This window comes from Taudactylus pleione, unplaced genomic scaffold, assembly GCF_031769625.1.
Source record: "Taudactylus pleione unplaced genomic scaffold, aTauple2 ptg000128l, whole genome shotgun sequence".
Classification (NCBI taxonomy): domain Eukaryota; kingdom Metazoa; phylum Chordata; class Amphibia; order Anura; family Myobatrachidae; genus Taudactylus; species Taudactylus pleione.
The window spans coordinates 5,662,788-5,678,648 of NW_028284530.1; the positions used below are offsets into that span (position 1 = coordinate 5,662,788).

Below are 15,861 nucleotides of genomic sequence, written 5' to 3' on the forward strand. Positions count from 1 at the left end.
CGCCGGATTGCGGACATGTGACATGTTAAATGTCCCCGATTTGACATTTGCGATCATTTATTAATTGCGATCGTCAAATCGCGATCCTGCGATGCCGGGTTGCAGCATCGCGGGATCGCGACAATCCATCTCCGATGCATGGGGCCCTTTAAGGTGCCCATACATCTGTGACAGATCGCCGCGATGCAGAGCTGCGATTGGAAATTTCCGATCGCCATCGGATATTTCCGATCGCCCACCATCGATGTTCTGCGATCAGTCGCCGGTTCGCGGACATTTGACATGTTAAAATGTCCACGATTTGATGATTGCGATCATTTTTTGATCGCAATCATCAAATTGCCGAAATCCGGATTGCAGAATTGCGGGATCGCGGCAATCCATCTCTGGATTAGACATGATCAACAACGCCACAAGGTGTAGCTTGCATCATGTGACAGATAAGCAATTCGTGGTTGTGTTTGTTTGTTAATAAAAAAATTATTGAATTCAATTAGCAATCATGTTCTGGGAAAGAGTGGTTTTGGGGAGGGATGTCATAGGCACAATCAGTTTTGAGGAGAATCAATTGGAGAGGGCGGGTATCATCAATTTATAATGCATCCAATGTGAGGGGCAAGATTTTGAATATACACAGGAGGAGTTTTGTAGACATTTGTGTTCTTTACCACCTATACAAATGCTGTCTGTTAGATCATGCATTGCTTTCTCCATAACTTGGAATTTCCTCTTTTATCCGATACCACACATGTCCCATTCTCTGTATAGAGTAGTACACTGGTGTGCAGCATCATTTGGGGGCGTTGAGATAAAAAAAATGTGACCTACACTTTGCAAAAAATATGGGGCTGCTCTCCTCTGTCCACCTACAGATGTGTCCTCATGCACTGGGCATCTTCACGCCATACGGCACGAGAAGCCTGGCGGGACTGAGACGCTACGAGAGCAGTAGTGCACCGTATTATTCTTTACATTTTGCAGTCACATCACAGATGCAGTGAAAAGCCGTTTGCAGTGTACTAGAGATGCTAAGCTGCAACTTCAACCACACAAGAATTGGTTTTACATATGTACAAAGTCGCAGATGAATCGCAACAGAACTTGGCCAAGTGGAAAAGTCGCTGCTGCTTGCATCAGTCTCCTTCTTACACAGATTCAGACTCAGTCACTCACAGACGTACAAATGTCGCACACCCAGTGGTCAGTGCATGCAGCAATACAGTTCTTTCATACTTCTTTTCCGCCAAAATCCCAGGTCCAGCCCAGGACACTGAACACGGGTTTCAAGCTGTGTCACATTGGCTTGAACCCAGTTTACACCGCAGGCTGGACCCGGGATATGGCCGGGACTTACCTATGCAGGCGCTTGGAGATTACATCATCTCCAAGCGCCAGGAAATGCGGCTCTCTATATTGTGAATGAGGCCCGGGTCGCATTACTCGGGATACCTGTTTCCACTGAGCCTTACCCGGGTCTTACCCACGTAAAATCCTGCTCGAGACCGGGAAGAAATGCTGGGTCAGCTGACCTGGGATTTCTTCCTAGGAGCCTTTTCTACTGAGCCGCGACCCGGGTTGACACGGCAAAAATGCAGGTTTTAGCGTCAGTGGAAAAGGGGTATTAGTCCCAATGGTCTTATTTGTGCAAATAGGACACACAATTGGAGCGAAATAGACACTCACATAGGGCCTGACACTCCGAGAGGGGTTATTTGGCACAAATGAAGCCACAGTAAAATAGAACACATCTGTATCCTCAGTTATGCAGCTCATGCCCTGTACCCAGCTCATCACACTGGTGGCATTCCTTGGCACCCTCACCAGCAACATATTGAGAATTGTGCTTTGCTCCAACAGAACTTACTTCAACATGTGCTGACTGAAAGGTTCTATTTGGACAACATAATAACCGTAATATTAGGGGCACAGTTGATATAAGTTTGTGGTGGGCACAGTGATGAGATTAAACTCTCTCTCCAGGGCTATTTGATAAATACACCACATAGACCATTAGTACAACACAACCGAAAAGCAGATGGTAACTGTGTGATATACAGTGATGATGAAGTTGTGTGATACACTAAGATAGTTTCAAATCATTTATATTGGGAACATTATGTTATTTTTAGAAGACTTCCCTAGATTCCCTGGTTCAAGCTCTATCTTTTGACATAAATAGGTTGAAAAGCATTTGCACACCTGGGCATGTTGTGTTCTTACTGGGGAATGCAGCTCTCCTCAGGATGTAGCACAGGTGGAAAAGGGTAATGAGTGCCGACACAATAGCAGAAAAATACATAATCATCATTGTTTATTTATGGCGCAGCAGAGTGTGCATTGTCGTATAGACATGAGTGCAAGAATGTAGTCAATAACACACAAAAACAATCAGGGGTGGTATAAAACAATAATACATGAACACAAGGCATTGTGTGAGTGGTCGAAATCCAGGCACAATGCAAGCAACAAAGTCAGACAAGCAAAGCAGCAGGAGTCAACCGGCACCATTCTACAGAACTTCCTGATTTAAAAAAAGAACAGGCAGCCAATCAGAGAAGAGCTGCCAAGACGAGTCCCCTACATAAGATACCTGCAGCAGGATCATGTGATTGCCTGCGCATAGAGGTTGCCCTGGTAACTGAACAGCTGCATGATGATCACGATGAAGAGCATTTGCACCCACTGTGCTTACCAATTACCCTATTTTTACCCAGTATAATAATGTGATGAAAATACAAAACACAGACTAAAATAAATGCAAACATGTTGTTTTCTCTTTAAAAATCGAATAGGAATCTTCTTTCCTGGCAGAGTCCAAAAGGAAATATCAATTAATTAATGTGACTAGATGCCCAATGCTTCCAAGCAATATAGCAGCCACACTCCTATCACCATGAGGGGTCAATCAGCAATTAGGTCATCAGAGGCGGCTGGTTAGTGCTGCTGTATATGTATGGGCCCCGTGCATGCTCATCTTCACTGCAGCCTACTGCACCAGCCCTGCAGCACCCACAAGAGATATACTGGCATACAGGCATATCCTTTATGTATCTGCGTTCAGGTCTACTTCAGTCACAATTACGCAAATATTGGGTAATCAGCCCACTACTATTTGATTTCTAGTGAAATAAATGGCAATGTTCAATAGATTTGCTCTAAAGTAACTTTTATAATGCTGCTGCTTGGTTTTCTTTCACCTACCTTCTATGTGTGTGTTAAACAATTATATTTTTTGCCATCCAGGCTGCAAGAAGTGAGGCAGATCATTTATATTTAATTCCATCTATGGGACTAGACCAGAGGTTCCCAAACTCGGTCCCCAAGGCACCCTAACGGCCCTGTTTTAAGGATAACCACCATGCTTGGGTACAGGTGACTTGATTAGTACCTCAGTCTTTTGAATTAACCATCTATGCTCAACCATGGATATTCTTAAAATCTGGACCGTTAGGGTGCCTTAAGGACCGAGTTTGGAACCTCTGGACTAGACAGCTGCAGATCCATGAGAACAGAGCTTTATTATACAAAATTTAAAAAAGCAACAAGCCCCCCGTTTGGGTGTGACATCATTTCCAAGGATAATTCAATATAAATGTTCCTATATAGCCACACATTTGTCACTATGTGGGATGGGAATACCCACTACCTTTCTGGCAGCAGAGGTCATTCTGAGACACAATTACAAGTTCCCCCTCCCCTTTCTATGACATGAAACTCCATATTCAATCAGGATGGGCACTACGTGCTCTGTGCATTATTTTAGCCTGAACCCTTACTCCACATCAAATACATTTATTTCCGCAGAGTTGAGCCATCTGAATTCCAGAAAAATAAGTATTTCAATATAAAGCTTTAGGGGCAAAAACATGGACAAAATCAACAGAAAATCACAAGGGCCAAACTGACGTGGTCACATGGTATGCGAACGCAGCCAACTGTGCTTCAGCTGACATGGCGCTACCGCACTGCTCCACTGTGTATTTGGAGAGAAAATCCATCCTACACATGTGCAGAATGGATCTCCTCTGACTCTCCGCACTCACCTGCGGACCCGGCAATTTCTGACCAGTTTTGCTGGAAAAAATTGTCAGTTAAGTGGTTGAGTAGACCTCACTGACTGAACCTTTCTGGACAAAGTCTCTGTTCTCCAAGTAATTTGATGCATGCTGGATAATCATATTTATACATAAGAGCTAAAGGATGTATGAGAAAGCACTAGGTACAGTAGTTTGCACCCAAACAGTGCATGGTCTCTGTGATACTGTCAAGCATCCTGAGACCATTCATGTGTGGGGTTGCTTCTCAGCCAAGGGAGTGGGCTCACTCACAATTTTGGTTAAGAACACAGCCATAAATAAAGTATGGTACCAAAACAGCCTCCAAGAGCAACTTCTCCCAACCATCCAAGAACAGTCTGGTGATGAACAATGCCTTTTCCAGCATGATGGAGCACATTGCCATAAGGCAAAAGTGATAACTATGTGGCTCGGGGAACAAAACATTGAAATTTTGGGTCCATGGCCAGGAAACTCCCCAGACCTTAATCCCATTGAGAGCTTGTGGTCAATCCTCAAGAGGCGGATGGACAAACAATAACCCACAAATTCTGACAAACGCCAAGCATTGATGAGGCAAGAATGGGCGGCCATCAGTCAGTATGTGGCTCAGAAGTGGATTGACAGCGGCGAATTGCAGAGGTCTTGAAAAAGAAGGGTCAACACTGCAAATATTGACTCTTTGCATGTAATTGTCAATAAAAGCCTTTGACACATATGAAATGCCTGTAATTTTACTTCAGCACACCATAGTAACATCTGACAAACAGGTCTAACAACACTGAAGCAGCAAACTTTGTGAAAACCAATACTTGTGTCGTTCTCAAAACTTTTGGCCATAGCTGTACAATTTGTCTATGCATGTGGTGGCTACAGTTGAATGTCTGATCGCAGTCACTGTCCCATCACACTTTCTGTCAGTCTCAATTAACAACTAATAAATCACAATCAGATTTGTACAGAGATCAGTGAATCTCATAGGTCTCCGGTACTGCAGTGTGTATGGACAGCGCCACTCTCCTCATCACAATTTTAAAATAATCAGAGGAAATAGTGCCAAGCTAATTTCCATTGTTGTCCTGCATCGAGAACGGAGAACCATGAATAGCACTGTTCTGATTTTTTGTTATAATGTATTCTGATGAAGGAAAGCAATTTCCTTCTGTACGGATAGCAGTTTACCGATATATAAATACATATATGAAGACTAATGTCTTCTAGATTAGCGCCTCCTCTATATGAAAGATAATGATTTAAATAAATACTTTTTTTGGAAGTACCACATAGAGGCTAAAGCTGGAGCGGACTGTAACGTTCTCATCAGACAGTACCGTTCTCATCAAACAGTACAACACAGATAGGCTTCCAGTGCTATTTTACCACTGACTACAACACAGCATTATGGAGCAGACTTGTTTAATGAATAAAGATATGTACAGGTAGTCAGTACTTAAACACGAGTTTGCAATTAAGAGTATATGGATAGCACCCAGAAAGGGCAGTTCAAGAGGTGAAAATACCATCTCAGCAGAAAATGTTATAAAACAATGTATATTATACATGTCTATCGCTCGCGTGGATGTCTATTATTGCTCAGCGGAACAATATTTGCAGTTTTTCCTTTAGGGATTAACACAAAGTTGGGGCTACTAACTCGTGAGCAAGCCACTTAACCTACAGTAACACTGGAAGGTTGCAAGTAACATGAGCAGCGACTCTATATGTAGTATCTGTCTTGGTGCGCCATCTACTGGATTGACATGTGTATTGCAATTTCATGAGTCAAGATAAGCTGCCTGATTATTCCTAATATATAGTTGGAATTTCCTGTGAAATAGATCTTAAAATATATATCGATAGATTTTTATATGCATACATATACAGTATAACTGTTTTCGTTCGGGGCGTGCAATATATGTATATATTGAATAAATAGATTTATATACATTATAGTCATTTTGGATTTGAGGAGCCTGTGCAGATTCCGATAAAGCCTTTTTGGCTTGAGGAGCCTGCACACTGCATGCGCCGAGTTTCAAGCGTCTAGTTTTTCCTTTATTGCTCCTCTCCCTGATGTAACAGAGGTAATACGTACCTCAGTTTCTTTCTAAATGACTAAGCTATACAATATTGAAAACACAATCCAAATTCATCCCGTAGTTTTTTGCGTGATGATGGAAGGAACAAACAAACAAAAATTCTGAAAAAAAATAAATTGTTCAATAGATCATATACAGTACCAAGGAGTACATTTCTGCAAAAAAAGTTCTATATACAGACACAACCTTTACAACTTTATTATAAGTATAGTTGTTGATATAGTAATTGCCAAAATGATAAACATAAGCGTTTCAACCAACAATAGTGAAAAAATGAAACTCTGTAATAGTATAAATGCACTATCTATAAACCAGAGAATTCAGCACTCCTGCTGGAGATAAGAGGATTTTGCAGCTCATGAGCAAGAAACAACCGCAGTGTAAAAGCGAAGACCAGACATTATACAAGGTGATGTTAGACTTACCATTTCCTTGTGGTTGGGATAGTATGTCTGCTCAACTAATGGAAATGTTTCAGGCCCCATCGTCTTATAGGCAGATACTAGTTGGGCAAACTGCAAAATATTAATGATATTGTGTTTTAAGAAATGATTGCTGAAAAGCATGTGAAATCATATTACCTTGGCATGTGCCCATACAGCCCAATATTAGGGGGAGGTCCTACAGTTTCTCAGGGGGCATCTCTCATTACTTTGTATCTTCTTTCCCCTCCTGTGGTTAGTTCTTTTTTTTTTTAGCTTCTCCCTTGCAGTCATACAAATGGAGGCAAATTAACTAATTTGTTGTTTTCTACAGCAACCAATTATTTATACCCAATGACTCTCACTTAACATGCTATAAATACAGTATATAAATACTGTGATTATACTGCACCACACCTCTCAACCGTTCCGATTTAGGTGGCACAGTCCCGATTTGAGGGCTATGTTGCCCCTTCCTGTTTGGGACAGCTATATCCTGCAGTGGGGTAGATGGGAGGTATCTCCCATGTAGAGCAGCAATGATTGGGTGCCATCTGCCACTAGTGCATGCGGTAATGAATGACAGTTGGGATGGCAGCGTAGTGCTTTTCTGCCTAGATAGGCCTATGGTGAGTTTGGGCAAACCTCCGTCATATGGGCACGCCGCCTTCCTCATTAACATATATGAAATGCTGAAAATTAGGTTGGATGTTTTAATTAATCAGGAAACCAAGAAGCTGCCAGATATTGTATGAGGAGAAACTAATCTTCTCGTTTTGGCATCATTGTCCATGATAAACTCATTGATCCACTTGAAATTATCAGAACGATCTTAACGTCTACTTACTATATTTTTCGTAGTCACAGAGCATCCAGTGTTCCATCTGAACTTATTCCCAGGGAACTGTTATCTATTCCCATTATGACAGTGCATGTGTCCTCATACTCCATAGCTGGAGTCACGCCAAACACCCCCTCTCGGCACACTAGGTCCTGTGTAACTCTGCTTGAGCTGAGAGTCTTCTTTGCCCGAAAATGCATCTTAGACTAAGATGCATCCGGAGACCACACTGTTTAATTTGATATGCGACACTTGTACATCTGTGAGCGGCTGAGTCTGAATCTGTGTACAACGTGCTATGATGCAGCAACCGAGTCTATTTTCCATGCCACGTTCAATTGTGTCTCATTTACAGACTCAGTGTGCCATTGGAGAAGTTGCCCATGGCAACCAGAAAGCTCCTACCTATTATCTTATAAAATGTACTTGATAAATGCAACCTTAAAGCTCATTGGTTGCCATGGGCAACTTCTCCACTGGCACAATGCTCCACGCATTTCGCTGCTTCATACATATATAGTGTTAACTCTAGCTCCGGCGGCAGGCAGGGCGCCGGAGCTAGAGAGGGCAATGTTATGCGCGCACCTTCGGCGCGCGTCCGCCCGAAAAGGGGGCGTGGTCATGAAAAGGATGTGTGTCTATAAGACGCGTCCCCTTTTCGTCATACTTGGGGGCGTGCCCGGCGCTTACGGACATGCCGGGCAGCCCCCAAGCGCTGCAGAAAGGGAGAATAGATGCCGGGCGCATGCGCCCGGCGTCTATTCTCCGGGGGTGACCGGGTCACCGCATGTTTTTCCACCCGCGGGACACTGCGTCCCGCGGGTGAGAACGGCACCCGCAGGCTGTGAGGGCAGGGCGCTTTCTGCCCTCCTCCTGGCCTCCTGGCCCTCCTCCTGCCCTCTTGGAGGGCAGGGTGCTTTTTGCCCTCCAGGAGGGCAGGGCGCCGCGCCCCGCTAAAACAGCCTAGCGGGAACGCTACATATACCTGTCAGTCACACACAGGTATATAAGTGTCACATATTAATCAGTGCAGTCTCCTGGTGCGTCTTAGTCGCATTGCATTGCAACGAAGACCAATTTTCGGGCGAAAAAGGTGGTCGCATGGCATTTTGATTGCTAGGTGTAATAGGACACATCTGTATGGCACATTCAGAATGCAGCTCATGGTCAGATATGGTCATAGTGTATACCAGTGGTCGCCAACCTTAATTGAGGTGTGAGCTACTTTAGTAAAATGAAATCTCCTGAAGAGCTACTAAAATTGTAGAAAAAAAATCTGGCTAATAACAGAACAATTGAAGGTCATTTAATGAAAATGTAAAATAATATTTCATAGAAAACAACAATGCATTTAATTATTACAGTGATATTGTTGTAGTTTGTAAATAAAATGTAAGCACAGGCACAGTTCACTGTTAATTGCCCGCTCCAAGGAGGTACGTGCAGAAGAGGAGCAAAATATACTGTATAGGCAGGGCTGCTGTGTGATTTTCTAGCAGGGCGGGAGTCACTCACTCCGCCATAGCGTAGACGCCATGGGTGGAACCACAGGGAAGCACGTCAAGTGAGGAGTTCACTTCCTCCTAGTTTACTCGGCAGTACTGCAGCTAGGTGAGCTACCAAAATTAAGACCGCAAGCTACTGGTAGCTGGCGAGCTACAGGCTGGAGACCACTGGTGTATACTATACCGACTACTCACACAAACTAGTTTGCATTGCTTGATTTAAGTCTGAGGAAATCCAGGCACCCATCACTTACCACCCATGGCTTATCACAGAAGTTGTAAATTGATTCCAGGGTATTGACGCTAGGAATACCGGCGTATTGCATGCCGATTATAAGGTTACGGAAATCTTCGTTTTCTGCCATGCTAAATGAATGTTGTCGAATGAAGACAAAGTCTGGTCGGAATGACCTAGAAACAGGACCAAATATATGTATATTCATACTTCATAAATGACCATTGTTTGTAAGCAACATATACTACTAATATAATCTTCTATTAAAGGAAATAATGGCATTATAATATATACTGTAATCACATTCTCAGACACTGTTAAACAAGGTAAACGTAGCATTAATATCACTTAAAATAACTGCGCAAACTGGAGATATTGGTGCTCAATGACTATAAAGAGCATATACTGTAGTCATACTTTTTCATTTGTGAGTTAAGTCTAAAAAACAATCATTATTACAATAGCTGGAGAGGAACATCTTTAGTATAACTGATCTGCAAAATGAGAAAATAAAAACAAATTTGGTCAAGCTCAGCCAAGGTAGACATTATCCAAAAAACATTTGTAACATTAATTTAGATCTAAAGCACAACAGAATCTACCAGAGGTCAAAAGGCTTAAAAATAAGGGGTTTGTATCAATCTAAAATTAATTGAAGTGATTGAGATTATATATAAAAAGATTAAAGAAAAAAATACTATGCACTGCATGCACTTGGTATTATACTGGAAACAATCTACATTACATATACAGTGCCTTGCAAAAGTATTCACCCCTTGGCTTTTTACCTTTTTTGTTACATTACAACCTGTAAGTTATTTATTTTTTTAATCTGAATTATATGTGATGGACATGCACAAAATAGTCTAATTTGGTGAAGTGAAATGAGAAAAATATATCTAAAAAAGAAACTTTATGAATAAAATTCTGAAAATTGGCATGTGCATAAGTAATCACCCCCTTTGCTATGAAGCCCCTCAAAAGTTCTGGTGCAACCAATTACCTTCAGAAGTCACATAATTAGTGAAATGAAGTCCACCTGTGTGAAATCTAAGTGTCACATGATCTGTCAGTATAAACACACCTTTACTGAAAGGCCCCAGAGGCTGCAACACCGCTAATGCTGGGCATACACTATACAATTATCTGTCAGATATCTGTCCAATCTGGCTGGTTGGAATGAAAACCTGGTAATGTATGGGAGCAAATGACAATAGAAGTTTTGCTCCCAAACACTATAAAACAGACCAGATTTTCCGGAATCGGTATGCCCGACATCAGCAGAGTTCCCGGCAGCGGAAGCCCGACAGCGCTTGAAATCCCGATCATGGATAGGTAAGTATTCTGTAACCTAACCTAACCCCCCTAACCCTCCTTAGGGGTGCCTAACCCTAACCTCCCCCCCAAGTGCCTAACCCTAACCACCCCCTTCCCCGCTGCCTAAACCTAAGTCCCCCGGGGGGGTGCCTAACCCTAACCCTCCCTCCCCCTAGCCTAACCCTAACCCTCCGGGGGGTGCCTAACCCTAAGTCCCCCCCCCGGGTGGCCTAAACCTAACCCTCCCCCCACGGCTGTCCGCTCGCGGCGCCCGGCATCACTACGATCAGGATGCCGGGCGTCTACATCTAGACGCCCGGCATTTCACCCTCGCCGGGATATGACAGTCGGGAAGCAGGCTGCCGCTATTAAGGCAGCCGGCTTCCCGATTGCATACTGATTTTCCTTCCCACCAGACAGATTTGACAGATATCTGACAGATAATTGTAGAATGTATACCCAGCATAAGCAAGAAGCATCACACCATAAAGACCAAGGAGCTCTACAAACAAGTCAGTGACAAAGTTGTTGAGAAGTACAATTCTGGGTTGGGTTATAAAAATTTTTCCAAATCTTTGATGATCCCCCGAAGCACCATTAAATTCATCATCATCAAATGGAAAGAATATGGTACCACAACAAAGCTGCCAAGAGAGGGCCGCCCACCAAAACTCACAGACCGGGCAAGGAGGGCATTAATCAGAGAAGCAGCACAGAGACCAAAGGTAACCCTGAAGGAGCTGCAGAGTTCCACAGCAGAGACTGGTGTATCTGCATGGGACCACAATAAGCCGTACACTCCATAGAGCTGGGCTATATGGAAGAGTGGCCAGAAAAAAGTCATTACTTAGTGATAAAAAATAAGACACAATTTGAGTTTGCCAAAAGGCAAGGCATGTTCTGTGAATGAAATGATGCACACCTTCAAACAATCCATTTTAATTCCAGGTTGTGAGGCAACAAAACATGAAAAAATTAAAAGGGGGTGAATACTTTTGCAAGGCACTGTATATCAGTGGTGTACCCATGAATTGGAACAAAGCTCGATTTTCAAGGTGTTTTATTTTTACTAAAGACATACTTAGATTTATTTATATATTATCAACTAGTACAGTGAGGTGCATAAATATTGGGACATTGACAGAATTTTCATATTTTGGCCTCTATTCACCACCACAATGGCTTTGAAATGAAACAAACAAGATGTGCTTTAACTGCAGACTTTCAGATTTAATTTGAGGGTAATTACATCCAAATCAGGTGAACGGTGTAGGAATTACAACGGTTTATATATGTGCTTCCCACTTTTTAAGGGGCCAAAAGTAATGGGACAAACTAAACAATCCTAAATCTAACTTTCACTTTTTTTTTTGTTGCAAATCCTTTGCAGGCAATTACAGCCTGAAGTCTGGAACGCATAGACATCACCAGACGCTGGGTTTCATCCCTGGTGATGCTCTGCCAGGCCTCTACTCTACTGGATCCTATATACAGTCAGGTGCATAAATATTGGGACAGTGACAGAATTTTCATATTTTGGCCCCTCAGTCTCTGTCCCCTCTCCACCCCAACATATCCTCCGCTCTGTCCAGCCCCGCGCCCCCACTCTCTTACAACTCTGTCTCCGCAGCTACTGTACGTCCCAATTTTTGCATTGATCACAAATCTAAGACTCACTTATTGTAATAGGTCTAGTATAAAAAACAAGGCACCTGCTACTTTCATTTATTACAGATACAGTATTAGGGTGTTTATTTACTAAGCATCGGGTTCTCCAACCCAGCGCGTCTGATCATGTTTAGGCCTTAGATTTAAAAGGGAAATGTTTTTACTAGCCGCGTTTTGCTAGTAAAATTGCCCTGTTACATTTTGGGCATAAACACGGTGGAGAGCGCCAGGTTTTAGAACACGACGCTTAGTAAATAAACTCCTAGAAGTCACCTGGGATTTCTGCTCCCTGTAAGTCAGCCTACAGTCTCATACTATGGTCATGTAACTCCTGTGTGATTTCTTATATCCATAGAAGCTAGAGCAGGGATTGCATTATCCCATATACTTTATTACTTATGTATCAGGTGACTTCTATGTTGGCAGATGAGCACCATAAAGCTTGGTAAGTCCAGAACATTACATGGTCACGTTTTTAAACACGGTATAGCAGTCAATGGCACTCTGTAACTGCAGCCTTACATATCACTGATATAAAGAGAACCAACACTAGAGGAAAAGACTGTCCCTGAAGAAACAGGCTACAATCTCATTAGATGGCCAATTATACTGTACAAAGGCTTCCTTGAATGAAGCGTCTCCTGCAACCGTGGAGTGTGGGTGGATGTTATGCTGGATGAGGTCTCTTCTTGACGGAGCTTTAATTGGACTCACCTGACAATTTTTGTACCATTCCTGAACATTTCCAGGTCTACGGCGTATGTCCCATCAGAATGAGCTATAAGATTTATTTCTGAAAACTCAGCCTACATTTAAGGGGAAAGAAAAAACAAACAGGTTCAGAAAATACTCTCAAGTGGTTTTCTAATCGTTATGTTGCACAAAGCATGTCTGATCTACAGATGTGTCCACATACATCTTACTTCCTTCCTCGTTAAAGAGCCCTTCTAGTGCCGCCATGCTGTGGCGTGACTTGGTAGTGCCTAGCGTCTTTTTGTGCGACTTTATACCTTCAGATGCGTCTTATTCTCAAACTGATGCGAATAGGATGCACAAATAGCTTGTGTGCGCGACTGCGGGTTTATCTGCATGTGAAACGCTACGTTACAATGTCACAGCCGCCGACACGGTAACGTAGCGTTTCGCATGCAGATACAGCCGCAGTCGCACACAGAGTATAGGCATGCCGCATAGCATTTAAATCAGCATAAGCTGCTTGTGTGTACAATTCGCATCGCTTTGAGAATAAGATGCATTTGAAAATAAAAAGTTGCACGAAAAGCACGGCGCTCACGTGTTATGTTTAATGCGATTCATAGCACAAGCCCAAAGACCTCTCTAGCTTTGTTTCTAAGGATGTTGCAATACACCCTACACCACATCCATATTTCAACCAAGTCTGCCACAGCAAAAACAACTTAGGAAGCGAATGTGTTATGTAGCAAATAGTGGAGATTCTCATTAAGGTATTATCATGCCTGTAATGAGCCATGTACCCAGGTAAGGCTGGTTTCAGGCACTTTGGACCCACATTGCAGCTCTCACAGAAATGTACTTAGAGGGCAGGATGTACTAAGGACAGAAATGCAGTAAAACCCCTGAAAATGCAGTTTTCAAGGGTTTTACCCCATTTGTCAAATGTACTAAGCACCGGAATGCATCGCTTCGTCCAGGTGGGTAATGCCATCTTTAGATGGCGTTACCCAATAGAAGTCTATGGGGTTTTTTTCAGGACGCCCCCTCAGGGGGATCCAATCAGATCCCTCTCAGCGCCCTCCATGGCGCACACTTCTACGCAGAAGAACGCCAGAGTGACATCTGGGTGTTAAACCCGGAAGCCCATCTATCCGAGGCTATCGCAAATGACAAATGATATCGGGAGAGATGCCCTTTGCAATTTTAATCGCATTTCTAAGTACATACCGGCCTATTTAAGAGGCAGGATGTGCTCATTGCGATGCAATGCTTAGTACAGGGCTCGACAAAACCCGGGGGCAGGTCGCCATGGTGACCAGATTTGGCTGCCTGGCGACCAGATTTTCAGCAACCCCCAGGCCCTGTAGTCAGTGGCGAGCTGGGCCGGGGGGCAGGGTGACATGTGCCCCCCGGGCCACATCGCCATGCGGGCCGCTGGCCGCGGGCAGTCTGTCTCTGTGACACAGACTGCACCGCGCGTGTAAGCGCTGACCGGACGGAGTTCGGGCAGCGCTACACAGTGACTGACAAACACACAGCCGCCGGCAGCTGTGTGTTTGTTTTGAGTGGCAGCCAATGAGAGTTTGTTAGATTCCCACTGACTGCCGCTGCGCCCACTGCAGGAGCAGCTCCATCGTCCGGCTCCTGCAGTGGGTAATGGGAGACAAGTCATGACATCTCTCCCATAATGCAGAGCGGCCCGGCCCGGGAGGACGAACGGAGGAGCGGATGGCGGGAGCGGGGATTCAGGTGTTTTTTTTTTTTTTTAATTACGTGTGGCACTACAAGGGGGAGAGCACTACTGGGGGCACTAAAAGGGGGAGAGCACTACTGGGGGCACTACAAGGGGGAGAGCACTACTGGGGGCACTAAAAGGGGGAGAGCACTACTGGGGACACTGAAAGGGGGAGAGCACTACTGGGGGCACAACAAGGGGGGGGCTACTACTGGGGGCACTACAAGGGGGAGAGCACTACTGGGGGCACTACAAGGGGGAGAGCACTACTGGGCACTACAAGGGGGATTACTACTGGGGGCACTACAAGGGGGGGGACTACTACTGGGGGCACTACAAGGGGGGGGGACTACTACTGGGGGCACTACTACTGGGGGCACTACAAGGGGGAGAGCACTACTGGGGGCACTACAAGGGGGGGGGACTACTACTGGGGCAATGCATAGGTGGGACCACTTCTGGGGGCACTATATATGGGGACCACTACTGGGGGCACTGCATAGGGGGTGTGGTCGCTACTGAGGCCACTGCATAGGGGGGGTGGCTGCTACTGGGGGCACTGTATAAGGGGGGGGTGTTACTAGGGCACTGTATAGGGGGGCGCTACTACGGACAATGCATAGTGGGGACTACTACTGGGGGCACTGCATAGGGGGACTACTACTGGGGGCACTGCAGAGGGGGGACTACTAATGGCGGCACTGCAGAGGGGGGACTACTACTGGGGACACTGCATAGGGGGGACCACTACTGGGGACACTGCAAAGGGGGGACCACTACTGGGGGCACTGAATAGGGGTGCTCAAAGCATATTCTTGCATCTGGGCCCACCACTCTCTAGTTCGCCCACAGCCGATGGTGGATTTGCTTGCCCGGGGTTTTTTGGCTGCGGAGGGGTGGTCTTTTTGGGGGTTGGTTGCCTGGAGAGGCGGGTTAGCTGCTCAATAATGTGGCTGTGGGAGGGTGGTTTACCTGGGGTACCCAGTTAGTGGTGTGGCCATGGGGGTTGGTTGCCTGGGGCGTAGGTGCTCAGTAATGCTGCCCTAGATAACATTCACGTGGTTAAACAAAGGAAGATAGGAGCAGATAGATCAAGCAGTGAAAAGAGTGAAGCAGACCAGTGGAGAAGTTACCCATGGCAACCAATCAGCTTTTACCTAGCATTTATAAAGTACATTCTATAAAATGATACAAAGAGCAAGTCAGCTACTTTATGCACCAGAAAACCCTCCTGAGACACTGGTTACATCTGTAGCAGCACAATATTAAGGTGTTGCCAAATTTATTA

At 44.5% G+C, this 15,861-nt stretch overlaps 1 protein-coding gene across 1 annotated transcript in view; it reads right to left on the reverse strand.

The window, feature by feature from the left end:
• The window catches only part of SYN2 (synapsin II), a 350,053-nt gene that overhangs the window by 141,762 nt on the left and 192,430 nt on the right, over positions 1-15,861 (reverse strand). Inside the window, exons 3-5 of the mRNA XM_088472716.1 lie at positions 12,857-12,948; positions 9,177-9,333; positions 6,580-6,669 (exon numbers count right to left, since the gene is read on the reverse strand). Of these exons, the coding sequence (XP_088328842.1) occupies positions 6,580-6,669; positions 9,177-9,333; positions 12,857-12,948 (339 nt within the window). The remainder of the gene's footprint in view (positions 1-6,579; positions 6,670-9,176; positions 9,334-12,856; positions 12,949-15,861) is intronic.